This window comes from Maylandia zebra, linkage group LG8 (genome assembly GCF_041146795.1).
Source record: "Maylandia zebra isolate NMK-2024a linkage group LG8, Mzebra_GT3a, whole genome shotgun sequence".
Taxonomy (NCBI): domain Eukaryota; kingdom Metazoa; phylum Chordata; class Actinopteri; order Cichliformes; family Cichlidae; genus Maylandia; species Maylandia zebra.
Genome location: NC_135174.1, coordinates 12656544 through 12682814, shown reverse-complemented (window position 1 = coordinate 12682814; position 26271 = coordinate 12656544). Strand labels below are relative to the sequence as shown.

General features: G+C 41.8%; 7 protein-coding genes across 9 annotated transcripts; 2 read left to right on the top strand and 5 right to left on the bottom strand.

Annotated features, from left to right (window-relative positions):
• Positions 1-1173: 1173 nt before the first annotated feature.
• Positions 1174-7758, bottom strand: anks3 (ankyrin repeat and sterile alpha motif domain containing 3). The gene is made up of 16 exons (XM_004562466.3): positions 7684-7758; positions 7148-7329; positions 6869-7067; positions 5864-5985; positions 5687-5768; positions 5363-5480; positions 5087-5236; positions 4223-4348; positions 3526-3641; positions 3292-3444; positions 3081-3205; positions 2512-2653; positions 2160-2418; positions 2019-2090; positions 1839-1930; positions 1174-1748 (listed from the first exon to the last, which is right to left on the bottom strand). Exons 2-15 carry the CDS (start codon positions 7312-7314, stop codon positions 1848-1850), a joined length of 1914 nt encoding a protein of 637 aa, XP_004562523.1. The 5' UTR covers positions 7315-7329; positions 7684-7758; the 3' UTR covers positions 1174-1748; positions 1839-1847.
• Positions 7759-8149: 391 nt separating this feature from the next.
• Positions 8150-10713, bottom strand: lg8h8orf33 (linkage group 8 C8orf33 homolog). Of its 2 annotated transcripts, none has more exons than XM_004562464.2 (5): positions 10461-10713; positions 9874-10310; positions 9698-9788; positions 9358-9504; positions 8150-9276 (listed from the first exon to the last, which is right to left on the bottom strand). In XM_004562464.2, exons 1-5 carry the CDS (start codon positions 10489-10491, stop codon positions 9062-9064), a joined length of 921 nt encoding a protein of 306 aa, XP_004562521.2. In that variant the 5' UTR covers positions 10492-10713; the 3' UTR covers positions 8150-9061. The 2 variants fall into 2 exon arrangements, with proteins under 2 accessions (XP_004562521.2, XP_004562522.2); XM_004562465.4 differs by having other exon boundaries at positions 8151-9276; positions 10520-10713.
• Positions 10714-11605: 892 nt separating this feature from the next.
• h3f3d (H3 histone, family 3D) lies at positions 11606-13507 on the top strand. Its single transcript, XM_004562463.4, has 4 exons — positions 11606-11761; positions 12507-12649; positions 12800-12953; positions 13045-13507. The coding sequence occupies exons 2-4, from the start codon at positions 12522-12524 to the stop codon at positions 13171-13173; spliced, it is 411 nt and encodes a 136-aa protein (XP_004562520.1). The 5' UTR covers positions 11606-11761; positions 12507-12521; the 3' UTR covers positions 13174-13507.
• A 605-nt stretch (positions 13508-14112) lies between these two features.
• Positions 14113-15528, bottom strand: uqcc4 (ubiquinol-cytochrome c reductase complex assembly factor 4). The gene is made up of 2 exons (XM_004562462.2): positions 15330-15528; positions 14113-14440 (listed from the first exon to the last, which is right to left on the bottom strand). The coding sequence occupies exons 1-2, from the start codon at positions 15413-15415 to the stop codon at positions 14116-14118; spliced, it is 411 nt and encodes a 136-aa protein (XP_004562519.1). The 5' UTR covers positions 15416-15528; the 3' UTR covers positions 14113-14115.
• A 410-nt stretch (positions 15529-15938) lies between these two features.
• On the top strand, positions 15939-26160 carry chlsn (cholesin). Of its 2 annotated transcripts, none has more exons than XM_004562461.2 (6): positions 15939-16052; positions 16243-16379; positions 16460-16570; positions 22959-23170; positions 25353-25434; positions 25815-26160. In XM_004562461.2, exons 2-6 carry the CDS (start codon positions 16257-16259, stop codon positions 25992-25994), a joined length of 708 nt encoding a protein of 235 aa, XP_004562518.1. In that variant the 5' UTR covers positions 15939-16052; positions 16243-16256; the 3' UTR covers positions 25995-26160. The 2 variants fall into 2 exon arrangements, with proteins under 2 accessions (XP_004562518.1, XP_076743476.1); XM_076887361.1 differs by having other exon boundaries at positions 15961-16052; positions 16457-16570.
• On the bottom strand, positions 16374-19499 carry LOC105941169 (G-protein coupled estrogen receptor 1). Its single transcript, XM_012922165.3, has 2 exons — positions 19451-19499; positions 16374-18239 (listed from the first exon to the last, which is right to left on the bottom strand). Exon 2 carries the CDS (start codon positions 18067-18069, stop codon positions 16975-16977), a length of 1095 nt encoding a protein of 364 aa, XP_012777619.2. The 5' UTR covers positions 18070-18239; positions 19451-19499; the 3' UTR covers positions 16374-16974.
• On the bottom strand, positions 20507-22401 carry LOC101464734 (uncharacterized). The gene is made up of 2 exons (XM_004562460.3): positions 22192-22401; positions 20507-21854 (listed from the first exon to the last, which is right to left on the bottom strand). Exons 1-2 carry the CDS (start codon positions 22192-22194, stop codon positions 20775-20777), a joined length of 1083 nt encoding a protein of 360 aa, XP_004562517.2. The 5' UTR covers positions 22195-22401; the 3' UTR covers positions 20507-20774.
• Positions 26161-26271: the final 111 nt, after the last annotated feature.

The window sequence follows — 26271 nt, the reverse complement described above, 5'->3', positions numbered from 1 at the left end:
ACGTCATCTTTTTCTACACTTAAAGTATAGTTTTACCTCAGCTAAGATGCACATTTTAATAGTGACGTAGATACTCGACTGGCAGTTCTGCCAAAAAAAAAAAAAAAAAATTAAGACTGGGACTTTAGCCAGGTGTTTAAAGTTTGCTTATGTCACATTTTTCCATCTGAAGTAACAGGAGCTGTCCTGCTGTGAGAGGAGAGCAGTGATGTGTGAAGGCTGTGCTTATTGAAAAACCTGCAGGCTAAAAATCGGCCAACATCCACAATGTGCCAGAATTGCAGCTAAGCAGTAAGTGTCACTATTCCTGAACTAGCGCCAAGGCCTCAGGCACAGTAGTGGATTTTCAGATGAGACATTTGATAATCAGACGGGTATTCCCTGACCCCGAGGCGCAGCCTGTGCAGAAGCGCCCTGTAGTGTTGACAGATTAAATATTGACCACACAAATAGACTCGTTTTAACCACCACATAAATGTCATTTTAGCACCAAATCTTATACTTATAAATCATCTCAAGGCACTTTATAGTGTAAGAAAGCCTGGAGTGTGTGAGTCATACATCAAATACAGAAGTGACGAGAGTGATTCAGGGTTTAAGAGGAAGACTCTGAAGACCTTTGCATACATCCCAGAACACAAACTCCCAACGAGCACCGCAAATCCCAATAAGAGTGTTAGAATGAAATAAAAATTAAATTTGGGCACCTTTACTCCAAATTTACTTTTTTTTTTTTGCCAAATAATTTATCACATAATTAAAACTGCTGTGGACAAAGTCCTTCAAGTTTGGTTTATGATTACATCCTAAAATATCTGTACAGGTAGGCAGGTTTTAACTGATATTCAAATACAGAAATTCTTTTTAGTTTTGGGGATTTATCAGTCTCCGTAGCTCAGTGTCTACATATGCAGAGTAATAATGCGTCGCTGTAACACTGAAGGACCTATAATGCTTTTCCTTGTGTGTGCTATCATACTATTACCACAGGGGGTGCTCACATCTTTCAGTCTTGGGTCTTTCTGTTGATACAAAGACCTGCGTGTGAGTACAGCAGCCTCACGCCTCATGTTTAAACCTTGGATGGTGTCCTCAAAAGTATAGGCTAAAGCAGTCCAGTATATACAAAAATTATTCCAACTCCTGCATAACCAAAATATGCAGTTTGAAATGTGCATAATAGACCCACTTTAATATCTTCTCTGTTCTTTAAAAGGCATTCGGCAGGACATTATTTTCAAAAACATAACAAATGACAAGATTCCATTCAAATAAACTGCAGAGCTCATTTTAAGTTTGACTACTAACCTGCTTTTATAATCTAACTCTCCATCTGGTGGTATAAACATCACTTCAACCACATTTCATACTTTTGAGTACAGTTGCGTAGAAATATCACAGTATTACAACCCCTGATCCACGATTTCCTCCATCACCTCTGTCCCCTCCATCACCGCATTTTCACAGCCCATCTACAGCAGTCCACAAACACCAGCACAGGCAAGTCAGGGTCAGGTACCCTTGTGCCTGCTTGTCATTTTCCTGCAGCAGCTGCGCCACCCTTGTTAGCCTCGTCCACATCTGGCGAGCTCTGGCCCATCAGCCAATCCCAGATGATCCGCAGAGAGGCTTCGCTCCCCCGAGCCGCTCTGGCCCTGGCGTGGCTGGCCTCGTATTTGGCCTTCTCCCATTTCAGTGACATTGTTCAGGGTGGCGAATCACCCTCCGTCAAGTGCTCCAAAAAGGTCCTTTAAAAATATGACAATAGCAAATTATGTTCAGCTATTTCAGATGCTAAAAAGCTCCTCAAATCTTCTGTGCATGCGAGCTTGTGTCACCTGAAAAGCTTAGGGTCGTTCCCAGCTATCTGAGACTTTTTCTGGGGCACTCAGTCGCCTCAGATTCTGAAGCAGCGTTTGCAGACTTCCAGCTGTAATGATGTAACACGTGGGCAACGCCATTATACTTGAGTCACTGCACTAAACCTCTTAAAATCACTGAGTATTAAACCTTCTTACCCAGTTCTTCTTCATACAAATCCATCTTCTTCATCAGCTCTTGAATACTGGAACACGTCGCTCCCTCCCCAGCTACAAAAAAGAAATTAAAAAAGTCACCGTTTGTAAACCCAAAAATTAGCACAGTCCACCTCAACTCACCTTTAACACCTGTTCCTTCCCCAGCAGTGGCAGAGCTGCTGATCCCATCTGTGGTCAAACAGGAGATCAGTTCACCGCGGCATGCCCTTTCCTTCCCCAGCATGGCACTCATATTTTGAGCCAGCCTGTGGTTCTCCACCAACTCAGCATGGACCTTCTTCCATGCCATTTTGTCCTCCATTAGACATCCCTCCATTACTGTGCGCAGCTCCTTCTCCTGAGACACCTGGCTCTGCAGGCTCTCAACCTCCTCACAGCGCTGCGAAGGTGAGAAAAACATATGCAAAAGCTTTTCAGCAAGGTGAGAACAACCCAAGTCACAAATCTCACACTTGCAGTGTTTCATGTTTACCTTGTGTAGCTGAATGGCCATCTCTTGCATCTCAGCCTCGAGCTGGTCGGCGTAAGCCTGTTCCAGAGCATCGCTGGGTGGTCGAGCGTTGCTGTGCCACCTCGCAATGGCTGAAGTCATTTTGCGTTTGGGTCCAAACAGACTGGAGGACAGAACAGAGTTTCAAAACATGAGACCACAAACATGGATCATCTGAAATGAGGGAAGGTTTACAAGATGGTACTGAGACGTGTTATGATGTATGGTTTGGAGACGGTGACAATAAGACAAGAGGCCGAGCTGAAGATGCTAAGATTATGATTGGGAGTGAGGGTCAGGATTAGAGAGTACATCAAAGGAAAAGGTCAGAGTGAGAGTTTTGGACACAAAGGCTGATATGGTTTGGACATGAGCAGAGGAGCCTGAGTGGATATACTGACAAAGGATGCAAACGACGAAGCTGCCAGGCAGGAGGAAAAAATAAACAGAAGGCAGAAGATGATGTTAGGGATAGGGTGAGACAGAGGCAGATGGTCCGCTATGGCAACCCCTATAGGGAACAGCACAAAGAGGAAGAAGCGGCATCTTACGTAATCCCTATTTCTTTGAGATCATTTTCTGTCAGGGTGAGAAAGATCCGCAGGTCTATGTCTTGCTCTTCAAGTAACGGAAGATACTTCGAGAAGCCGATTTGCTCCAAGAACTCTGCCAAATCCTACATGAAGATGAGATTTTAGTCCTTGCCAGGAACTCAAGGAAATCTGAATAAACGTACTGAAACCTGAACAAACACAAACATGCCTTTGGGCCAGTGTAGGAAGGCGGAAGACCAGCGCCACAGTTTGATGTCCTGCTGGAGTGAGCTCCATCGCTGTTCCCGTGGCGAGTCTTGCCTTTTGAGTGATGACCCTTATTTACTCTGCGAATGCTGCTCTTTTTACACTGGTCAGAGTCCTGATGGAGAAAGATGCAACTATTTATCACGAGACACTGACGAACACAGTTTGCGTCCAAACTGCAGGCTCTTCTGTTCACCTCGTTACTCTCAACAGAGCCTTCCCAGTTGAGGCCGATCACATGAGGCAGGCCTTCGCTGCTGCTGCTGCTGCTCCTCATGGTGGGCATGTCATGGTCAAAGAATGGACTGTCATCTTCAGTCATGTTGAGAAAAACACAAACAAAGTTTGCACTCAAGTTCCGTATTTTTTAGGAGAAAACTGGTAAGTTTTCTCCAACAAACACAGAAGTTCTCTCAGACCTCCCCCCCTCCTGCTGCATCTGAAACAGCTGTCTGACGCTCCAATTATATTCCTTATTCATACAGATGTATCAAACCACACAGTTTTTGTTGTATTTTTTCAGGTGACAGCTGAAAAAAAAAATAAACGACCTAAAACACAAGTTCACATTTCTGGTAGAATTCCTGTATTATTTGAAATTAAGTTGGATACATAATGACTGTGTGGACGCTGCTGAAATTACTTTTTCTTCTTCTGGTTTTTTTTTTGGTTTTGTTTTTTTAAAGAAAGTTTGCTTTGACACACATTCATATTTCACAGTCAACTAGACGCTCTTCTCCGTATTTACCGGTTGCCATGGTGACTCAGACCCCCACACACATGCATCCAGAGTTGATTTAACTAACTCCCATCAGGTTTGTAAAAAATCAGAGTCTCAGAGGTTATTTTTGGGTTTGTTTTTTGTTTTTTTTAAATCACCCACACAGACACACCTCTGCTGCTGTTGCTCTGGCCATCCAGTTCATTGATAGGCGAAGTCACATCACGGTAGCAGAGACCCTCGCTCTGTTCCCCAATGCCACGAAACATCATGTACCCTGGCAGGGCGGCAGGAGGATCTGTGAGGGCAAATGTGACATTAACGACACACAGCTATTATTATAAACGGAAGCATGAATAATGTGCTCTACTTTACAGGGAAAAAATGCTTTCCACCCTCACATTTATAATTTTAATTTTTAACCTTTTTGGTTTCAGCAAGCATTTTGCTGAGCACAGTAATGCAGGAACACATGATCACTTAAAGCTTGCCCTCATTACTTTGGAAGGATGTCACACCTGCTGTCACTGTTTTTTTTGTTTACCAATGTAATAAACATAATAAGAGTCAGATGAAATATAATGACCTAAAAGACCAATTTTGAAAAGTTGAATGTAAAACATCTACATTGTATCTGCTGTAAGTGCAAGTGACCCCTAGTGGTGAATTCATGTAGCTACAATTTTAAATGTGTATGCGTAAATACCTGTGATAATAAAGAGATTGTAACTCAAAACAAATCACATTAAAGCACAGCAATTTTTAAAAACGTAATAAAAATGAATCTAATTTTTTTCTACCAATCTTAAAAATAACCACCTAGAGCAGATTTACCTGAAATGTAAGGCACTTTAAGACCTTTATTTCTTATACTTTAATTTTAGACTTTCTAAGGACCTGTGGGAACCCTTAGAAACAGCTTTTTTTTTTTTTTTTTAAATGCAATTTAACTTCATAACTAGAACAAATGTGGTGTTTAAAGTGTGGCTCAGCACAGATACGGGTTGAAGACCGGATGTTTTACATGACACTGTACCACACAGTTTGCTGGTGCCTCCTACTCGAAACTTGGCGATGGCCTGAGGCCCATCGTGGATGCTGATGCCTTTAGCTCGGTTTCGGCTGGACCGTATCCTCGGTGGTGCGCTGTCCGAGTCCTCGGAGGAGCTCAGATCTTCAAAGTGTCCTGACAAATCAGAACACACGTACCAACCCCCCCCCCACCCAAAAAAAAATATCCCCAAAAAACATTAGAAATTAAAAGACAATGAAAGACGTAGTAAAGACAGAAATTTTAGATTTAAACAAGTACCTGGTTTCATTCTTGGAGAACGTGAGTCAATGAGGCTGACAATTTTGGTATAGCCGTACATCATAGCCAGAGCACGCGCTGTCTCACCTTTGGCGTTGCGTTCATCCACTTTAACTTTCTGAAAATTCAAAGGATTACCAAATTGTGAGTGTGCGAGTCATGTCAGTTACATTTTCCAGTGATGTGGCTCCATCTTTTTAGATGTTGAAGAGGTACAGGAGATGTAGATGTGGCAAAAAAAAAAAAAAAAGGAGAATGACATGGTCTGGCTCATAACCACTTGCACTCACACACGAGTATGTTCCAGCACAGTAACCTACTCACATGATCAAGTAAGTACTGAACAATGATTTCATGCCCAGAAGCAGCAGCCTCCATCAGTGGCGTGAAGCCAGAACCTGGCTCCCTGTGTATGAGGGAAGAGTCATGAAAATCTCAAAAGTGTGAACAGATCGTTATTTTTTTTTTGATGGTCTTTTTAGAGCAAATAAAGACACTCACTTGACATTGGCGTCAGCATTGTTATCTAGCAGGAACTTGACCATCTGTTGGTGGCCTGTGCTTGTGCAGTGGAACAGAGCGGTCCAGCCTACAGAGTCCTTCAACTCCAAATCGGCCCCTTGCTTTTTGGGTTTTAAAATGGAAAAAAAAGAAGAAGAAAAGAAAAAAAAAATGCTGAATGTTCACAATAAAATTTAAAGCTCAAAAAGAGTGCTGAATCTAAACCCAAGGCCAGATTTACTAAACCGGGCAAAATTACACACGAGCAGTATTGATGATAGGTGTGGTTCGTTTTAGAGCCGATTTTTAAAACACGTCTTCAAAACACAGGCAGTTATTTTCAATATCATACAGAAAAAACATTGACATTGCTACCCCTCAGCCTCCTGCTTCAAGTGACATCCTTGAGTTATTGCATTCACAAGAAAATTCGACCTCTAACCCTTGACCTTGAGGTTGAGGTCACTGAGATTCAAACTCATCCAAGACAACGCCCTGTCATCCTTTTATGGCTGAGGGGTAAAAATAAAGAGCTTTTACACACTGGCAGTGTAAAATTAGTCCTTTAAAAATATTTTCATCTTTTCGTAATGCAGTCGTTCACACAGACTGTAGTTTCACTGGGCAAATTTGCAAATTAACACATCTGACCAATCAGACCACCTCACTTGGCAACATTCGGAATTTGAATTCTTAATTTCATGTCGTTTTTTTGCAACGTGCTTGATTTGTAGAGGTCTTAAGCCTTTGGATCTTTATATTATAATATAATATAAAGATCCAAATGCACTGGAAATCCACAGTGGCAAAAAGAAGCTGCTGTATGTTAGTTTAACCTCTAAGACAAAGGTTACACGTGGGTAGGCTGTGAGAACACATAACCCCCTGTGGCCCTCTGTCTCTTTTCAAACTCTTTTTGTCATTCTGATGTTTCATCATCACAAATCTCTGTGCCATTGTTTTGTCTCCTTACCACCCCCCCGCCCATTCAGGGTGATTCTGTACCTGAAGCAGAAAGTATGCGATACTTTCGTTCCCACAGCTTGCGGCCAACATGAGGGGTGTGAGTCCTTTGGCGGTGGTGGAATTTACATTCACACGGGCCTCCAGCAGCAAATTTGCAATGTTGTCGTGACCAATGTAGGACGCATACATAAGTGGGGTCCATCCTCCAATGTTCTTGCCATCCAGGTCCACTTCACGCCTGAAAGCACACACAGTTATGTGAATAAGCTGTGGAATATATTAGCCCGTGTGGAAATATTGGTATTAAGAGGCCCTCACTTTTTAATGCACTCAGCCACCACGTCGTACTGGCCGATGGAGCAGGCGGTGTGAAGGTCCAGAGGGACATCCAGCTCCTCAGCTCGCAGCAGGGAGTCACCCAGCCACAGGGAGAGGCTGGCACCCAGCTGTTCTGACTCACTGGCGTCATCGCTTAACTCGGACATCTTCACTCTTTTCTCCTGGGAAACAGAGACACCATAAACTGCTCTAAACAAACCGCAACGCCCTGGTTTCACACTTTAAAACCAGGGGCTTACGAGCCTGCAAGCAGCCCTAAATGCTGTAGCTTCAGATGATGGAAAATATAAACAATGCTGACTTATACAAGCTCACGAATAGCGGCTACTTTAAAGCTAACGGTAATTTCACAGGGCTCACTCCTCTGGCTAATTTAGCTTAGCGAGGTGAGCGTCTAAACTTTTGGTCTCAATAATAAAACCAACACAGTGAGCTAAACTAATTAAATGCACAGAAGAAAACAGAAGCAAAAGAGTATTTCAGAGTGCAGAAAAACATAACGAGTTCAAACTTACAGTGAGCAGGTAGTTTGTTCTCTCAGCAGCCGAAACTTTTCTAAATGTGTGTCACACTCTAATGTGTCCGCGCTGAGCCTTGCATCACCCTATCCTGTCTGAGAGACACTTTAAAGGGAAAATATGAGGAATCACGCTTCCTTAAACGGGAAATAAACACAGGAATGTATGTTCTTTACACAAACTCTTGATTCATGTTTGCTCTCAAGGTCAACTTCTCTGTTATACACACACAGGCTGAATTTAAAAGTCTATGAACCACTTACAACACATCCAGTGTTATTGTCTGTTTTATTTGTGTGTACATTTTCATTCATCGTAATTTTTTTTTTTTTAATTGTATTGTATTTTAGAGACAGTTCAACTGTGTTTGTGAGTGTAGCTTTGTAAAAACGTCACAAAAAGGGACAATTTAAGAATCAACCTTAACTCAGTCATTAACAATGACATTTTAATATTTGTATAAAGTGAAGATTGAACATAAAGTGAGATTAGTGACTAAACTTTCACAATATCCTTGATTAAATCAGAGCTAACTCAACTAGTTTCCATTTTAATAAAAAGCGGTACATACAGTCACATGAAAAGGAAGGTTTTCAGTTTGCTGTAGCAATAATGCTATAATCTTCCCCAGGAGAGGACATTAATCCCAAGAAACAATTAATGCTCAAGTTGTTGCACCTAAAAGTGGTTCTACAAGTTACTGAATCATGAGGTGCATTTTGTTTTTCACATGAATGTATAAAGTCTTTGTGGAATATATGTTAGATATATGTTAGCCTTAGTGAAGAAAAAAAAATCTATTTATCGATTTGGATTATTAACTGTAAACTGTACAATTTTACTTAGAAATGTTTATTTCATTTTATCATTGCATTTAATGAAGCCACTACAAGCAAAAATACCAATTTTTTTATTTATTTAGCAATATAGCAATATAAAACAAAAAACCTCAAATGCTTTGAACCATTTTTTCTGAATTAACATGATTATTATCTTAGAAGTCCAACAAAAACATATTTGTCTGTTTTTCTAAATATACAAGATATTTTGGCACCTCAGGTGTAATCAACAGCAATCCAGTATTTATGGTAACATGGTTCGAGGCGCCATGCTGTCAGCCTGAATGGACTTGAATACGTTTCCCTTGAGATTTGAGCAATCACATTAATTCAGTGAATGCATCACGCTTTGTAAAAATGTATTAGTTAAAGGTTTTGTCTGTAAACACAGAGATTTTGACGTCTTCTCTCCTCATATCTTCAGCGTTCACCAGAATGTTGTCCACAGATATCTGACGGTGCCGTTCTGCCAGCCTACGTAGCACTTTATCTCCAGCATGCTGCATTGTGAAGGATTTGGCATCAGGACAGACAAGTCAGAGAAAATTGAAGTGAAACTCCTCCTTCGATGGGATAAGAACAAAAACCGGCGTCGCCTCTTGAGTCTGCGGCGTCAGCTCTGCACAGTGAGCTTCAGTGCGCCGCAGCTTCTCCTCAGCGAGTGATGTCTGAGTTTTGTCTTCAGCTCTCCGGTGGAAAACAGACTTCTTTGGGGACTCTGACACAAGTTTGACCTGGGCTGATGCGATTTCTGTCGGGGCACGGAGAAACCCATTAGCCGGTGGCAGTTTTTAACCATTTTAATGAATTCGCTGGTACAAAATTCACTCACCGCTCTGAATTAGTTTGAATTGCTTGGTCTTCTCCTCTTCCATCTTCTTTCTGTAATCTCCAGTTACAGCTCTCATCACCTGCCTCTTCTTGGGCAGAGGAGCTTTGGAGCTGCACAGAGTCTTTAGGGCACGCGAGGCCTCGTCCTCTGAAGGGAGAACATATTCAATAGGTGACACCATGCTTAGAAGTTTACTTTTTTGTATGACCTTGTTTAGATCATAGATTAAACATTAAAGAATCCTGAATATCAGTTTAATCTAGGCTATGTTCACACTTGGATTCACTGTATGTCCCTTCCAACCACATCATAGTACTACTGAGGTACAAATCTCACTAACTCTGCTTCGGTGTGCCCTTCTGACACTTCAGGCCCAGCTCCAGCTGCTCGATGCACCAGTCCAGCTCCCTTTTCAGCTGCTCTTCTTGACCCTAAAACACATTCAGACATAAAATCAACCAATCAAACTGCTCACCTCAAACACACTGTAATTACTTTAAAGCACTGCACACTGACCAGCTCCTCTGCAGCACCTTCACTCTCCTCAGCTGGCTTCTGCAGTGGCTCAATACTCGAGGAGTTTTTCTTCCCTGACTTCTTTTTCTTCTTCTTTGTTTTTGATTGCTCAGATTGTTCAGGTGGAGACTCAACCTCCTGCGAAAGGGGAGGCTTCTCCTCTGGGACGCACTGTCGGTCACCTTGAGAAGTATTTGGAGTGTCTGTTGTGTCCATGTCTTCTGCAGGAGGGATTTGAAAGTTGAAGGCAAAAGCAGAGCCCTGTTCAGTGAAGGAAATCTGGCTTGTTGGCTCAGTCCTGTCCGATGCAGGTGCTTTCTCTGAAGCTGCTGGAGAACTGTCAGGGAAGAAGTTAAACCTGAAGACGTTATTGCTGCGAGACCAGAGGGGCTCCTCGGCTGCAGCAGGTGTGGAGCTGTTCGATTCAGCTTTGATATCTGTTGAATGAAAACAAAGGACACAAAAACATTAGTTTATCTCACTTTTGAGAGCAACACTTTAACTGTGAGAAATGATAACACCGACATAAAACCCTCATGTGCGTTTCAGTTGCTTTTATGAGTTCACTTAAAAGATTTAAAACCCACGTTCAGTCCAGTAATAACAGGTCGAACACATGCATGTGTGTTATATCGTTATAATATACCGAAGTACAACAGCCTCTGGTCGGCCATGCTGAGTCTTCAGAGCTGTAGTTTTTAGGTCGAAACGCGATTTTCCGTTTTTTTTTTAAACTCGATGCAAACATATTCAGTGAACCCCGCATACGTTTGTAAACATTTTTTAAATTTCTTTAGCTCTTCGGTCTCTTTAAAAACATGTCCAGTCCCCAAACCAGACACTTACCACCGGTGTTACTCGAGAAGAGGTCCGTGTACTTACACTTCCTCAACGCCCGCTTCGTTCCGCGCATGTTCTGTGCTCTCGCGCTTATTTGTCTATTTATTTTATTTTATTTTATTTTATTTTATTTTACATTTTCATGGAAAAATCCTTAAAATAAGACCACTGTCTATTTATGTAAGCTTTTAAAACCACTTTTACCTGAGATAACAAAAAGGCTTATTTTATATATATATAATTAAATAAGTAAATAAATAGTGTACAATCATATCACTGTGCTGATAGGGCTTTATTCGAGTGCGTCATTATTAGATTATTTCAAATACAAATAACCGAGCCTTTTTCGTTTATGATGGTGATGAGGATAACTTGGTCCGCTCCCGCTTCTCCGTTTTTTTTCACAGCAGGCACAAAGAGTTGGAGGAAATGGTCTGTTGGACGAGTTTCTGTCAGCTCCAGAATTATGTATCACACTAAAGCTTCCCATTTATATATAAAGAGGTTTATGTATGGAGCGTGTATGTCGATTTGTGAGGTACACATGTGCTTTTTCAGCACGTCTTCGGTGTACTTCATTTGCCTTTTCACATAGTGCAGGCTATAACAAAAGTATGGCAGCATTGTTCCCGCTTGTCTTAATTAGTTAAAAGACGGGGGCGTTCAGTGACCACCATATTTCCAGAAAGGAATTCCCAGGTTCTATGATTACACAGACAAAATTATATGTATAACTGTGTGGAGTAAGAGAGAAAAGCTGTGGGTGAATAATTAAAATCAACCTAACGACATGCTTCTTTTTAAAATAAGGTACATCTGACGATCCGCTCTAACTTCACACGCAGAGGCAGACAGCCTCCTTTTTCCTGAACTAATCATATTCCGTTAGGGATTTCCGTTCGGACCAATTGGATACGTTCAGGGGAGGGCTTTGAGCGCTGCTCCGCTTAATCTATAAATACCACCTCCTCAGCCCTCGGGGCAACATAGAGAAGTGACTAACAAGGAGGAGGCATTGAATTTCCCTGAACAACGAAAGTAATCCGAGGTATGGCTGTTATGTTTGTTTATTGGTTTTATTTAAAATCATCAGTATGTGAATTACATATATTATCTATTTGAATTTTGGTGTTGATGAGAAGCTTTGAAAAGCGGTGGGACTATCGTTAATCGAAAAACTGACAACAAAACGGCGCGCTTTGTAGCTAAGAGCTAGCTGATGGCTTAAATTTAGCCGATTTGACTGCTCTTAAGGTATGACTACATAATTAGAAACTAATCTTAATGTTCACTTATACGACTGAGTGCCAAGTTGTTTTTGGTGACATTAAATGGTTAATTGTATTGTAAATGTTCGCGGTAACTAGCTGGCGCCATTTTGCAACCGTCCATGCTAGCTTTAAAAATGCTCGACAGGCAAGCAAAGAAACGTGTGTGTCTCCTTTAGCTTAATGGTGGCGGTGCTTAGAGGTTTGTGTACGATATTTGAATAAAACCATGAAAGTGGTAACTGTAACTTGTCGTCACTGATAATGGTAACACCACCGATGAATGAGGCGTTGGCACCCTTTATGGTAGTTTATTTTCACTGTAAACAGAAGTAAAAGGTAGGACGGTTGTTTCGCCACCTTTTTTTTTTTTTTTTTTTTTAAACGACGTGAGTCATGTGTCATAGGTAGAGCCGCATAAAGGGAACAGACTCTCGTTCGGTGATTTATAACGTAAATAACGGGTTTTTGTTAAGTTTTTTTTAATTCACTTTGTTTAAATATCCACGTTTATTTGTTTTTCAGACTTGCAGGTGAGAAATGGCTCGTACAAAGCAGACCGCTCGTAAATCCACAGGAGGAAAGGCTCCTAGGAAGCAGCTGGCCACTAAAGCAGCCAGGAAAAGCGCGCCATCTACTGGTGGAGTGAAGAAACCCCACAGATACAGGTACAACAATCATACCTCTGTATTGCTGTTATAGGCATAAGTGGTTACACTGGCTGTGGAAACTAACTTTACTTTTGTTTTCTAAAACTGTGTAGTTGCTACAATGTTTTTGTTTCTGGGCACTAATTCAGAATATGGCTTGTTTCATAGGCCCGGTACTGTTGCTCTGCGTGAGATCCGTCGGTACCAGAAGTCCACTGAGCTGCTCATCAGGAAGCTGCCTTTCCAGCGTCTGGTCAGGGAAATTGCTCAAGACTTCAAGACGGATCTTCGTTTCCAGAGTGCAGCCATTGGTGCTCTCCAGGTCAGAAAATGCATCTGTTTTAAAATATGAACAACAAGTTCAAGTTCTAATTTGTTCTAGTATTTAATGTTTTCTTTTCTCTTTCTTATAGGAAGCCAGCGAGGCCTACTTGGTCGGCCTGTTTGAGGACACCAACCTGTGTGCCATTCACGCAAAGAGGGTCACCATCATGCCCAAGGACATTCAGCTGGCCAGGCGAATTAGAGGGGAGAGAGCATAAATGCTTTTGGATTTTTATCTTTTTATTGGGTTGGGGGTGGGTGGGGGACTGACTGGGGTTTGTTTTGTAAATCTTGAACTATTTACCAGCATGTGTGCCACCTTAAGTGATTTGTAGTTTGAGGCATGTTTTTTGTATTTCCATTTCACACACTCTTCCTTCAGCTGTCCTGTTTGCTGTAGAGTAGTGCTTGATATCTGTAACTCCTAAAGCAGAATATCTCACTTCCTTCCTCAGGTCTGCAAATGTATTTTAGGGTCTGTATCTTTTTAATCCTGTGTGTGCATGTCATAGGATTTCTCATTGTGCTGTAAATAAACTTTCTGCTACCTCACCCTGACTCAAGTTTACTGCAGACAACCTTGGGTACAAGTACAAATTTAAGAGACCCATTGGCTCAATGCCAGGGCTTCTTTGCACTATAACTTCGATCTAACAAGTTGGATGTTCATCAAGTGATCATGTGCACTCTGAAACAGTGATTCAGAACAGACTAGCAAATGCCTGTTAAGTTTATTGACATTGTAAGCCATGACTGGCTAAAAGGAGTATTTCCCAATTAATGTTAGCTCTTAAACTTAAGACGTACAGCATCATGTAATAACCTGCATCACAAGTAAATAAAGCCAAATGTGAACAGTATTTTGAAACTGGATACAGTCTGCAAATGTGAAATAGAAAAGCCTGCAACAGCTGTAGAGTAAACCAGACCCTGATGAAAACAGTTAAACTAGACTCCAGGATGAATGAGTTTAACTGAGGCCTCTTAGTCCAGGTTTGAACTAATAACCTGTAGTTATTGGAATATTTATGACATTCATGTATCAATGGACAGCCTTATTTTCACACAAAGCATTGACTTTGTGTTCCAGGTCCACACAGTACAATTCACAATAAATACAACCTGATACAACATATGTCCACATATTCCAATAAGCGCCTTTATTTTTTAGTTGTATCCTCTTCATTTGAAAGCACGCTGGGTACATGCTCATGCAGCTGCTTCTCCAAAGCTGCGTCAATGTCTGTCTCATCCCTGAAAGCGCACCACAACAGGAAGGCGGTGGCAAGCAGGCTGATGGGCACAACTTTCCACATAGGACGCTCGTACTGGCTCCCCATTGAGCGGTCGACTCTCCAGTTCCTGTGGCTGGCTTTGCTGGTTGAGAACTTAATGGGCTCGCTCTTCACCTCCTCATCATCAGCAGATTGTTTGGACTTGCACGACAGCTGAGAGCTCAGAGCTAGAGACCGCACACTGTGGAGTCTTCCAGCAAGAAAAACAGAGAAGATAAGAAATTAGTTTAGGTTGAAAGACTTAGTGGTTTGAAAGTACACTTGGTGCACTTAAACGCTACTTCACCTTAGATAGTATACTACAATATTTACTTGGATATTAATACTTGTGGACTTCTGCTTAAGATTAGAAGTGAAATATATTTATGAAACTGAAAACACTTTTTTAAAACTGCTGTTTTGTTTTTAAGAAGCTGAAACATCCACAGCTGGAGATTATAGTCCTTAATGGGCACTAAAAATATTAATCCGATCATCATTTTCATTTATACACTGGATTTATGATACATTTCCAGAGGTCAAATATCCATAGACGCACATAATATGCAATAGATGTTTTATAGAAACTGATGTTCAAGATCAACCATACAGATGATCATAGGTTCAGGAGGTAGATAGCTCCTTACATAATAAATAAATAAAGCAGTAGAAAAAAACATTTCTGAATTATTCCAATGCAAAAAATGAGTTTATGTATAACATTTTACCTTTGAATTAGCCTTTAAAAAACTTGAGGAGTGTGTCCATCTGTAAATTGTTGCTCAAAACACAGTGATGATGCCACCTAGAGACAATTCCTGAAGCTGCTCTATTGAAAATGATAAATCTAACCTCTGACACAACGGCAACACACGGACGGTGACTGTACTTTAGTTAGTCATACGTCCTCATGAAAGGAAAACTCCTGCTATCCATCCAAAGCCTAGTAACTAGATTAACGTCAAAGGACCAAGGTGTGTCTTCTAGGAAAAATTAAGAAAAGCTGACCAACAATTAAAGATACTACACTGTCATTGAACCACCATTACACATTGAATACATGCTTTCCATGAGCCGGGGAAACACATACTGACACTCACCTCACGGTCGCTGCACCGCTATGAATAAATGTTCCTCGACTCAAAGCCACTCGTGTCAGACGGGCAAAGACTGCTGCTATAGACATGATGGACAACCGGTCATCTTACTCAACACTACGAAACTGAAGGTTTGCCCAGCAAAACCTTTTCAGTCAGGTCATGTAACACACCATTGTGCAACCTTCGATTCTCTCCGGCCAGAAACAGCGAGAGACGCTGGTTATGACCGGCTGTCTCTAACCCATAGAATAATTTATTATTCTATTATTATTATTAGCAGTAGTATGACTATATCTAAAGATAATGGCACATTTAGGCTTGAAAGTATAATTACTTCGATTTTACACCGTACCACCAGTCTGCATTTTATTTTATTTTTGAGCATTTTAAGTACTTTTGAGCTACAGCGTATTGTCTTATTTATAATATTCTTTCTTTTTTATTAGTGAATTGTTTTTTGTTTGTTTTATTATGGTTTGTGTTTATGTATTTATTTATTATTTATTGATTTTAAATAGTCTCCAGGTTCCCACTTCATTTAATATTTTGAGATTTCTTTCAGTAGTTTGTTCTTCGAGTTTTTAAACATGTTACACCCACCGACCAATCACAAAACACGGGTAGCCAATCGTCCAATCAGGCTTCACTTGAGCGGCACCGCTTCCTGGTTGACTTTCCACGCGCCTGTGTGCTTTCCAGAGTTTGGCACGCAACGCAGCTCAGGTTGGTTTAAGGTTTTTAGTAAAAACAACGTGGTCAAAGTAGTGTTTAGCCCATATACCTGCTGCTTGTTGTTATGTCATAAAGTGGATAATGTGTTTCTTTTGACCTTAAACTTTGTCTGTCCGTGTACTTCATTCAGTAAACGTGTGTGCTGGTCTTCAGTAATATACACGCTTGTGTTGGTTTGCAGGAGTAATTTATCTCATGGCCAAGGACAAATCGTTGAAATCAAAACCTCTTAAGAGGAAGGATCTGGGTCCATCTGATGACCGTACAGAAATAATGGACACTGAAGTAAATACGAAGAGGAAAAAGATGGATGCAGATGTGAGTAGCACAGAGAATGGTATTTTACAGCACTACCTGAAATCAGTCACAGTATCATTAACACTTTGTTTTTAAAGCAGGAGGCTCCTGCTCACATGTCTCAGCTAACAAACACAGCAGATGATAAAAAACGGAAAAAGAACAAGAAGAGCAAAAAGGAACAAGTGAACCAAACCGTAGAGCAAGCAGAGGTGAGAATGTTCACTGCTGAAAATGTGACTTAAAGACTTTATTTGGCTCTTTGTAGGTAGTCAGCTAGTTTACAGTGTTTTACCGTGAAAAAATCTTTTTTGTGACATAATCATGGTAAAGCATAGAGCAGCGTGGCAAACATGTAATAACACAGATAATGAACTGACAGGTAATAAATTTAAATTTTTGGCACTGAGACATGCTGTCATTCAGTTCAGAGAGACTTTTATGCTTGCATGATTCATTTAAATAACACTGATGTGTCTCAATTTTACATTAAAAACAGTCAGATCTGTACAAAAATTAGGATCCATGTTTTGATATTTAGCACTGAATGGCGCTTTTACCCCACAGCACAGATGATTTTCATGTGTTTTGGTGAAACCATGTATATACAATTTATTCAAGGAGGGTACTCAGTTGGCAGGAGGATGTCACAGTTTGGATGTGATGAGTTGCTCATACTGTCGTCCTTTGCTGCTGGTTCGTTGATGGGTTTTCTCGAGGGGGTCCTGTTCAGCTTGGACCATCGGCTTTTATCCTGGAAAAAAAGCCTCAACTTTTCCCTAAAGGCCTCCCCGAGGAAGCCGTAGATGAGAGGATTCAGGCAGCTGTTGGAGAAAGCCGCCAGCCTGACGGCGTGACCTGTCAAGGGGTAATCCTGCCACAGCGTGCCCCCGTTCGTGTCGCCCCTCACGAGGTGCACACTTATAAACACGTTCTCTGGCAGCCAGCAGAGGAAGAAGACGACCACAGCGGCTGAGATGAGTCGCAGGGCTTTCTGCCTGCGAGGCCTCTGCAGGGGGCTGTTTAGTTCCCAGAGGCTGCATTTGAGCACCCGTGCTATTCTCCAGTAGCACACCCCCAGGATGCAGAAGGGCAGCAAGAATCCCAGCATCACCTCCAGCCACTGAATCTGAGTCACGTTGGCGAAGCAGAAATGAAGCTCTCCGGCGTGTTGCACTTGAGCTACAGCGAAAGGCAGCAAGGTGAGCAGGGACGAAGACGTCCAGATGAGGCAGCAGGTGAGCCGTGCGTGTGGTATGCTGCGACCCATGGAGTTGGTCAGCGCGACGAAGCGGTCGAGGCTCATCCAGGTCAGAAAGAAGACGCTGCTGTACATGTTGGCCTGTTGGAAGAGGTTCATGAAAGTGCAGAGGCCGGCCTTGTCGTAGTAGCCCTTCTTAAGATTGAACACCTCAATCAGAGAGTCAGCTACCAGAAAGAGGTCAGCCATGGCCAAATTCACGAAGTAGCAATCTGGAGGTGTCATGCGGCCCCTGTGGTTAAGGTTTACCACTATAATAAGGATATTCCCAACAAGACCGACAGGAAACAGGAATATGGTGTAGAGGCTGGAGAGGATGAGGCTGATAAAATAATAATCATCCGAAGCTGCCTCCGGACAATCGGAGGCGACTGCCTGTGTGTCATTTGGATGTGCACTGAAGTTATTGTCAGCAATGACTTTGTAGTCCACATTTATGGTCATGTTCATGTTCCCCTTTTGTCTTTAGCTGTTGTTAGCAGCATCCAAACACTAAGTTGCCATAGTTCCTAGATTTTTGAAGACTAAGTAGTTGCTGAGGAGCCTGCGGTACCATCAGTTCCCTCTTTGTGTGAGCGGTAGCTTTTGGATAGAGTGAGGTGCTGATGCCACTGTTTCCCCTAGACAGAAAGAAGAAGCGAAATGAAGTCAACAGCCTGTTTCACTTTCTTAAAACATCAATTAATTTCAATTCACATCAATACAGTTGCATTTATATAGCAAAAAATCAAAGAACAGTCAGCTCAAAGGGCTTTATATTGTAAGGTACAGACTCTACAATGTTAGAGAGCAAACCCCAACAATCAGACGACCCGTGTGAGCAAGCCCTTGGGAACAGGGAGAAGGAAAAACTTCCTTTTAACAGGAAGCAGCCTTAAGACTAAAGGAGGGGCAGCCATCTGCCACAACCGGTTGGGGACTGGGCGCCGAAAAGTAGACGTCCAGGAGGTAATAATTCTGTACACAACATCAATAAATACATTAATTCCCCGTTTTTTTCCAATGCAGTTTTTTCTCTCCACTGTTGCCAAGGGCTTGCTCAAAAGAAAGTTACGTGCACTGAGAGCATTGCTGTATTGAACTGAACCAAATAAAACTGAGTGAAATGTGACTGGCTGTCACTGGCTTGCTTCTAAGAGGTGACACAGATTGTTTTGCTCGCTGTGGCGGGCAGGTCGTGCTGTCTAGATAGCAGCCGTCTGAATCATCATTTTAATGTGACAAATTACAAAACTATGTGATAGTTCACTGTGTTTTACTTCAGCTCTAGTTATTGCCCAAACATTGGGAGCATCACAGAATTTTCTCGCCTTTAACAAATGACAAAGAATGATTAATTAAACCATTAATCACTGATTCGTTTTTAATGGAAACAGAAGCAGAGGTACTGCAGTGACACATTATGTTGCCTCATGTAAGATGAGCAAAGCTAACTTGTCATGTTAGCAGAGCTGAAACGAGCACTCATACTGTCTAGTTGACCGTACCCTTGAAGAGATATCCCATAAAAATTCATTATTGATGCGACTTTTAAGTGGATGTGTATCTGTTTGAAGTGCAGCCGCTTTGAATATATTCATACAGTCAAAAAGAATACTTTCCGAGATCCTTCATCTAATTTATCAGATCTTAAAGATGCTTACGAGCGTTTAGAAATTTAAACTCCCAACCAGAAGCACCTCCAGGCTGTAGGATTCGTTGTATGTTAGTTCAAAGCATTTAATATCAAACAGGTAAGCCATAACATGCTGAGGAGATACTTGGAAACTATAAGGAAAGCTAAACTGGTGATAAACAAATTAAGGCGTCATATAAAAGAGCTTGGACTCACCTGTGATTTCTCGGTCTGCGTGTATTGTCCTCCCTCTCCGTTAACGCTGGCAGTAAAAAGTGGTTTCAGTATGAATGCGGAGAAATGTTTACAGCCACCCACCACTTGCAACAAGAAACACAAACACACAATGCAGGCGCTTCTTCATATCGCAGCTGTTGAGCCAAATGTGTAAAAGTGTTTTTAAAATTAAACCTTTACTACTTTTTATTGGCAGTACTGTCACTTGGCAGTTTGATCATCCCCTATTTTTATCAGTGTGTGGGTATAATTTTATTGCTTATGATTATATCAATTTGAGACATGAGGTCGTCTTGTCAACACTGGCACGAAAGCACGCAAACACGGTCATGATTGTGTAATGTTAAAATATGTAAACATGGGAGTCGATCTGTCTCTGGACAGCACATTTACACCAAACAAGGTGGACATGCAGACATGCATAATTTCACTTAGTGTCTCCTTGTTTCACATTACTTGAAAACCCCAGAAAGACGGTTTGTGCAGGAACACAAACTGTGCGCTTTGTTCTGGTTTGTAGGGTGGTGTCTGAATCTTTTATCACTTTATATGTGATGATTTTAAAACTGTAAGTAGCATTCATAAGAGCCCCGATTTCAGCAATCACTATTGTGACAGTTAAGTTAAGACCAGCTTCTTAATGAACTCTGCTCCTGCATTCACTTTCCTGGTTCCTGGGTTTGTGTCGCTCCGTGTTGCCACCGATGCAAAACGTTATCCACGCGGATCGCTTATTCCTAGAACTGGTGCCCATGAATTTCTTGAAAAGTGTTCATCTGATTCAGTAACTTTTTTTAAATTTTTTTTATTCAAGCATAATTACATGAGGGCTCGTTGACACTGTTGGCATAAATATAGACTCTGACTTTGGTTTTCCTAGACTTAATTTTTCCTATGTGGCTTTCAGGGAGCTGCAGAGGTTTTTCCAAGCATTTGTCTTAATGGACTTTTGTGTAAATCAGGCTTATGCAAACAGAGTTTCCAAGAAAAGACATTTTCCCGGGAACAGGTTAAAAATTCATACAGAATCTCATGTAATAATAGCTCCTTTTTAATTCCCTGATTAAAGAAATAAATCATTTGAATTGACATAACATGGCAAGATGATGCACAGTACCAAGATATAAAGCATTTTTTTTCTCCTCTTTTTGTACATTTTGTAAATGAAATGTTAAAAAAAATACATTTGATGAGAGTTCTGCAAGCTTTCAGTGACTGGATAGATAGTGAGGTGGTCCATAACAGGTAAGACATTAAATATGATGCATGGGAAGAGCTCTGTCCTAGCAAACAGACACATTTCTTAAGACTCGATGTCCTCCAGAGTGTCTGTGATCTCAATGTGCGGAGCTATGATGTTCCTGTTGGGCTGTGGCCCTGGACGTCGGCAGCAGTCCCGCAGCCGCCTGATCACTCCATAGAGGCTTTCCCGACATGGCCTGTGCATGAACAGGACGAGCAGCAGGCTCACGCTGCTCCCTGAGAACAGCACAAACTCAGACACACTCAAAAATGCTTGCTGGTGGAACGTCAGCTGTCTTTCACTATTAATCAGAGCCCCTCTAAGCAGCGCCACGCTGTAGAAGAGCTGGCAGATGAGCGTAAAACCGGTGACCGCCAGGAACACAGGGCCTTCCTCAGAGCCGGAGAGGAAACGTCCATTCGACTCCCTCTGGCGGATACAGCCACCTATCAGAAGTCCCAGTTGGAGGATGTAGGGAATCAGGAAGACCAAACACAGCCTAGCAACTGCGTATGAAACACCATCTGTGGTGGGATCCATCAAACAGTTGCCCTCTTTCTGCAAATCTCCTCTGGGTCCACGAATGCCAGCCAGCACCAGAGAAATGAGTACAGAAGTGATGCCCACTAGTGCCGCACAGACACGAGACTTTCTCAGCAGGTGATTGGATGGAGGATCAAAGGTGACGACGGATGCCATGAGCACTAAGACCAGCAGGCCACACAGAGAGGCTATGTTGATGGTAAAGGAGAGTGCGGCACAGCCTAAAGCTGTGGTGTTTAGGTAGGCAGGTCTGTGGGCCACCGTGTGCAAAGAGAGGAGCAGGAGCAGCAGCTGGAAGCCACAAAACACCCAGAGGAGGCAGCCGAGCCAAGCCAGCCTCTTGTGGGCGCGATAAGTCTGAATGAAACTGTAAAGCAGGAAGCAGCCTGCTAAGAGACCGAAGGTAGCAAGCAAACTGTAGACGTAGTTTGCATTGCTGATTAAGTCATTGGCTGCAATCTTGACTAAAACAGAGTTGTCCGTGGTCTTGACGCTGCTCTCTGTGATGTTGACGCTGCTCTGTGTGATGGCAGAAGAGATGGAAAATTGAGATGTGGGGCTCGTCGGCGTGGTAGGCGAGCCTGTGCTGTAATCAGACTGAAAATCAAAGCAAAAAACAGCCACTGATGAGAATCAGAAGATTTCCTCAAAAACAGAAGTCCAGTGATTTGAAAACACTTGAATATACGTGCATGAATCACTATGAAGACTTTCCACAGGAACACAGAAATTACAACACACAGTTCCTTCCTAAATGAACTCAAAGTTGAGCTAAAATCTTAACTGTATGCAAAGAACTTTAAAAATACACCGTGTATGAAGACGTATCAAGTAAAAAGTTGTAGTTTTGTTTTCTGTGAGGATTTTCTCTGAGTCTTTGTTTGCTTCCCTTTGAGGACCTGCCCGTTCAGTAGAAACACATGTTTCCACTTACCATTTTTGCTTCCGTCACCCGCTCGTCTGTTTTGTATCCACCGGCCCGACGCTGCTACCGCCTGAGTCAAAGCTCCGAAAACGATGCTGTTCGCATGGACACAAGTGCTCATCATACAAAAGGCTTTTCTATTTCTGTGGGCAATGCCCAGGCAGCATACTTTCAGAATGACTTTTTGGCCATGTGACCAAAATCTCTTCTTCCCCTCCCTTTTTTTTCTTCTTTTCATCACCACCAGAGGTCGGCTAAATCGGAGAGCATAGTGTGTCCCTTGTTCAACTTCCTCTGGCATAAAAGTCTTTAAGTTGTGCTGTGTTTACATCCTATAACAAGGAAATGTTTTTCAAATTATTATTATTTAAAAACTTCTTCAGCAGTTCTGTGAAGCTGAATTGTTTCATTGTCTTTTTTTTTTTTTTTTGTTGGCTATTTATAAACCATCCAAGTGCATGTACAGTGGTGTGTGCTCTGCGAACGCACTGCTGAAACTGTCTGGGTACTGCACAAAAAAAGCGTGCTATGGTGAACTCGTAATACTGTATGCACAGGAAACGTTGCCCAGAGCTGCAGAGCAAGAGGAAGTGATCTAAACCTGAAAACTGCTTTTGACTTTTGACTCATCTGTCTGCAAAAACACAGTAAAATGTCACATTTAGTTTGCATTTAGCGGAGTTAAAATTGGCATGTGCATAAGGAGCAGTTTGCGATCAAATGATTTCATTTTCGCTGCGACTTATTTGTGTGTTTGCTTTGCTTTGTTGTGACAGGTTCTTGATCCACCCAGCTGTCCTGAGGGGACAGCTGAGGCAGAGGGGCTCGAGGACTTGAGTCCCGATGAGAAGAGGGTCCTGGAGAGGAAGCTGAAGAAGATTCGGAAAAAGGAGGAGAAGAAAAGGCTCAAAGCGGAGGGAGTGACTTTGGAGCAAACAAAACCATCTGGACCCAGTGCACAACAGCAGGCCTTAGACTACCTCACGTGGTAAGAATAGGGTCCAGAGGATTACCAGGATGCAATCAAAATGCATTATGGGATGTGTAGCAGCTGATTTATGAATTAAAACCCAGGATATCGTATAATTATTCTTTTTTTTATGTTGTAAAAGCTCACCACTAGATTACTGGATCCTCTTTTTTACTCAAAATATTTTTATTGAACAATTATGAATACTGTTAACAAAAAAGAGGGGCGATTGATACCAACAAAACCTTTCCTTGCAAACCACACAGAAGTTAGCTGCAACACAACTGAGCTTCACATTCCCATTAACACAGTAAAACATACAGAATGGTAGGTCGTCTGACCTCTATGGAATAAGCAAATGTGATAGTCAGCAGGAAGATCCTTAAATTGAAGGTTAGAGAAGTTTTTATTCTGGCTGGAGCACTGGACCTTTTCAAGACTGAGACACGTCATGAGATGAGCAAGCCGCTGAACATGGGTGGGCGGGGCAGCAGCCTTCCACCTCGTCAAAATGGCACGTCTAGCCAGGAGGGAACCAAAAGACAGCACCCGATGTTTTGCCCCGGTGATATACTTATCATCCTTACCCACTGTACCAAAGAGAGCAAGTAGGGGGTTGAGAGCCAGTTTCAGGCCGGCAGCCTTGTTCACGGTGCAGAAAACTCATCTGGATTTAGATAAGTGGGCCCTATGAACTACTTTGAATTGTAATAGGGAGGGGCGTGCACAGAGTGATGTGGAATTTACCAGAGGACTGAATCCCAAACGTCATCTGACATAGATATACCTAACTCCTTCTCCCATGTGTGTTTGAGGCGTTCAAAGGGAGCTGAAGTTACACTGCACAGTTTGTTATAGATGTGAGAGATTATACCTTTGCCTGAGAGTTGCAAACTAAGGAGCTCGTCCAGTAAGTTAGCAGCTGGAGCTTCTGGAAAATTTGAGAGGTGGGATTGCAAAAAATGCCTGAGTTGTAAATATCTAAAAAAAAAAAGTGAGTTTTGGGAAGAGTGTATTTTGCTGACAGCTATTGTGTATAAAGAGACCTTTAAAGTAAATAATACCTGCTCGAAACCAGACCTGAAACAAATTGTCCAAAGTGGGAGGGAGGAATAGGTGATTTGATAAGATGGGGCTTTGAAGTGAGACATTTTTAAGATTTAAATGTCACCTGAACTGAGCCCACACCCTGAGGGAGTGCTGAATTATCGGATTATATGTGAAGTCCATTGGCCATTGAAGTTGTCAATGGATAAAGGGAGAGAAGAACCGAGAAAGGAGGCAAGAGAAATACCCTGAGTTGATTCTAACTCCATGGCCAGCCAAGTGGTAGGGCCCGCTTGGCTGGCCATGATTTTAACTAGTAGGTCAGGGAGCAAATATTGGCAGTCCAATAGTGAAAGCGAAAGTTGGGGAGTGCCAGACCCCCTTCAAGGTTAGGCTTCTGTAAATGCACCTTAGCTACTTGAGGTCGTTTACCCTTCCAAAGGTTGGAGGAAATTATAGAATTGAGGTCTGTAAAGAAGGACTTAGGGATAAAGACTGGTAAAGATTGAAATAAATATAAAAACGTAGGAGGAATATTCATTTTATAATCGAATTAATTCGACCGACTAGAGTTTTGTTCAGGGGTGACCACTGTTGAAGGCTTTGTTTGACATTCTTCAATAGCGTAAAAAAGTTGGCTTTGAGAAGTTGTTTATACTTTCTTGTAATTGTAATACCCAAACAGGTAAACTGCTCTTTGACCACTTTAAAAGGGAAACCAGACAAATCTATTTGAAACACTTCTTCATTGAACAGACAAAGTTCACTATTGGACATATTTAATTTATAACCAGAGACATGACAATAGCTAGATTGAATATCAACGGGCTAAGGGTGCAACCCTGTCGTGTGCCTCGTTTAAGTTGGAATGGTTTCGATTTCTGGCTATTAGTACAAACTGAAGCAACAGGAGTCAAATATATGTACTTGATCCATGAGATGAAATTTGAACCGAACCCAAATCTTTCCAGCACAGCAGATAAATAGTTCGATCACTGGATTCTCTTAACATAACATACACGGGAAGACTTTCTCAGAAATGATTCATAATTCTAGCATTTGATAAGTTGTTGTTGTAGTGAATCATGGGGGTGGAAGTATGTACTTTCTGCAATAGTTACACTGCAGCCCACAGTGGTTTTTGCCTTTGCAGCTGGGCTGAAAACCGTTCACGGTGGAAGTTCCAGAAGACGAGGCAGACGTGGTTACTGCAGCACGTCTTTGATTCTGAAAAGGTAAAATTACCCAACATTCCTCCTGAACGATGGGGGTGACAGGGGGTTTTCTCAGCTTTGTTTTAGACTGGTCAACCGCTACGCTCTTTCTTCCTCTTTCTGTTATTAAATAACACTCTCTATTCTCAATCCAAAACTATTTGTCATTTTTAAGCAGAAGAGAATAAGTAAAAATGGTAAAGCTATAAGAAGTTGAAATGTTTACAAACATTTTCATGTAATTCATGTTATCCTCATTTTTGAATCTGTCTGAAGAGAAAACTGACAGGAGATGCTCCGCATTAGCGTCACTAGTATCGTAATGATTTGTCACCCTGTAGCCAAGAGTCTCTATAATATGTATACAGAGAATCAACAAGATTAAAGTAGGTTCTTCTCAGATTCCAGACGACACGTTTTCGGTGCTGCTTCAGTACCTGGAGGGGCTTCGTGGAAGTGGGAAGGACACAACCGTGCAGAAGGCCTTATCCCTGGTGGAGGAATCTGGAAAAGCACCAGAAGACACAGTCATCCAGCAGAGGGCACACAGAGCCAGAGAAGTTATCCAGCTATTATCCTGAGCCACAAATATTACAGAGAGACTCGCAAAAAGACTAAACTCTGTTCACAGGACTGAAGGATCGGCCTGATCTAAGGCTTGGGCTAAAGAGGTTTTAAATAAACGGTCCCTGTTTGTGTTGCCAGTATTATTCACCTGTTTTAATAATTAAAAGTGTTACTTTATCACCTCTGTTTCTTTACATTACTTGTGTGTTATGTTGGTTGGTAGTTATCAGTCAGGAAAGCCATGTCATACAATATGAAGGCAGATTAATGTTTTATTCAAATGTACAGAAG

What these genes read in the sequence shown, in the direction of transcription:
- anks3 (XM_004562466.3), bottom strand. Translation starts at nt 7,314, where the DNA reads ATGTCCGAGTTAAGCGATGACGCCAGTGAGTCAGAACAGCTGGGTGCC. An exon ending in TCGCATACTTTCTGCTTCAG is followed by an intron (nt 5,986 to 6,868) that starts GTACAGAATCAC and finishes AAACCCAAAAAG; the next exon opens with CAAGGGGCCGATTTGGAGTT. An exon ending in AATGCTGACGCCAATGTCAA is followed by an intron (nt 5,769 to 5,863) that starts GTGAGTGTCTTT and finishes CCTCATACACAG; the next exon opens with GGAGCCAGGTTCTGGCTTCA.
- lg8h8orf33 (XM_004562464.2), bottom strand. Translation starts at nt 10,491, where the DNA reads ATGTGTTCGACCTGTTATTACTGGACTGAAC. An exon ending in CTGTTATTACTGGACTGAAC is followed by an intron (nt 10,311 to 10,460) that starts GTGGGTTTTAAA and finishes TTCATTCAACAG; the next exon opens with ATATCAAAGCTGAATCGAAC. An exon ending in AAGGTGCTGCAGAGGAGCTG is followed by an intron (nt 9,789 to 9,873) that starts GTCAGTGTGCAG and finishes AATGTGTTTTAG; the next exon opens with GGTCAAGAAGAGCAGCTGAA.
- LOC105941169 (XM_012922165.3), bottom strand. Translation starts at nt 18,069, where the DNA reads ATGAACATGACCATAAATGTGGACTACAAAGTCATTGCTGACAATAAC.
- chlsn (XM_076887361.1), top strand. Translation starts at nt 16,257, where the DNA reads ATGGCCAAGGACAAATCGTTGAAATCAAAACCTCTTAAGAGGAAGGAT. An exon ending in GGAAAAAGATGGATGCAGAT is followed by an intron (nt 16,380 to 16,456) that starts GTGAGTAGCACA and finishes TTGTTTTTAAAG; the next exon opens with CAGGAGGCTCCTGCTCACAT. An exon ending in ACGTCTTTGATTCTGAAAAG is followed by an intron (nt 25,435 to 25,814) that starts GTAAAATTACCC and finishes GGTTCTTCTCAG; the next exon opens with ATTCCAGACGACACGTTTTC.
- uqcc4 (XM_004562462.2), bottom strand. Translation starts at nt 15,415, where the DNA reads ATGTCTATAGCAGCAGTCTTTGCCCGTCTGACACGAGTGGCTTTGAGT. An exon ending in AGCGGTGCAGCGACCGTGAG is followed by an intron (nt 14,441 to 15,329) that starts GTGAGTGTCAGT and finishes TCTTGCTGGAAG; the next exon opens with ACTCCACAGTGTGCGGTCTC.
- h3f3d (XM_004562463.4), top strand. Translation starts at nt 12,522, where the DNA reads ATGGCTCGTACAAAGCAGACCGCTCGTAAATCCACAGGAGGAAAGGCT. An exon ending in AAGAAACCCCACAGATACAG is followed by an intron (nt 12,650 to 12,799) that starts GTACAACAATCA and finishes CTTGTTTCATAG; the next exon opens with GCCCGGTACTGTTGCTCTGC. An exon ending in CAGCCATTGGTGCTCTCCAG is followed by an intron (nt 12,954 to 13,044) that starts GTCAGAAAATGC and finishes TCTTTCTTATAG; the next exon opens with GAAGCCAGCGAGGCCTACTT.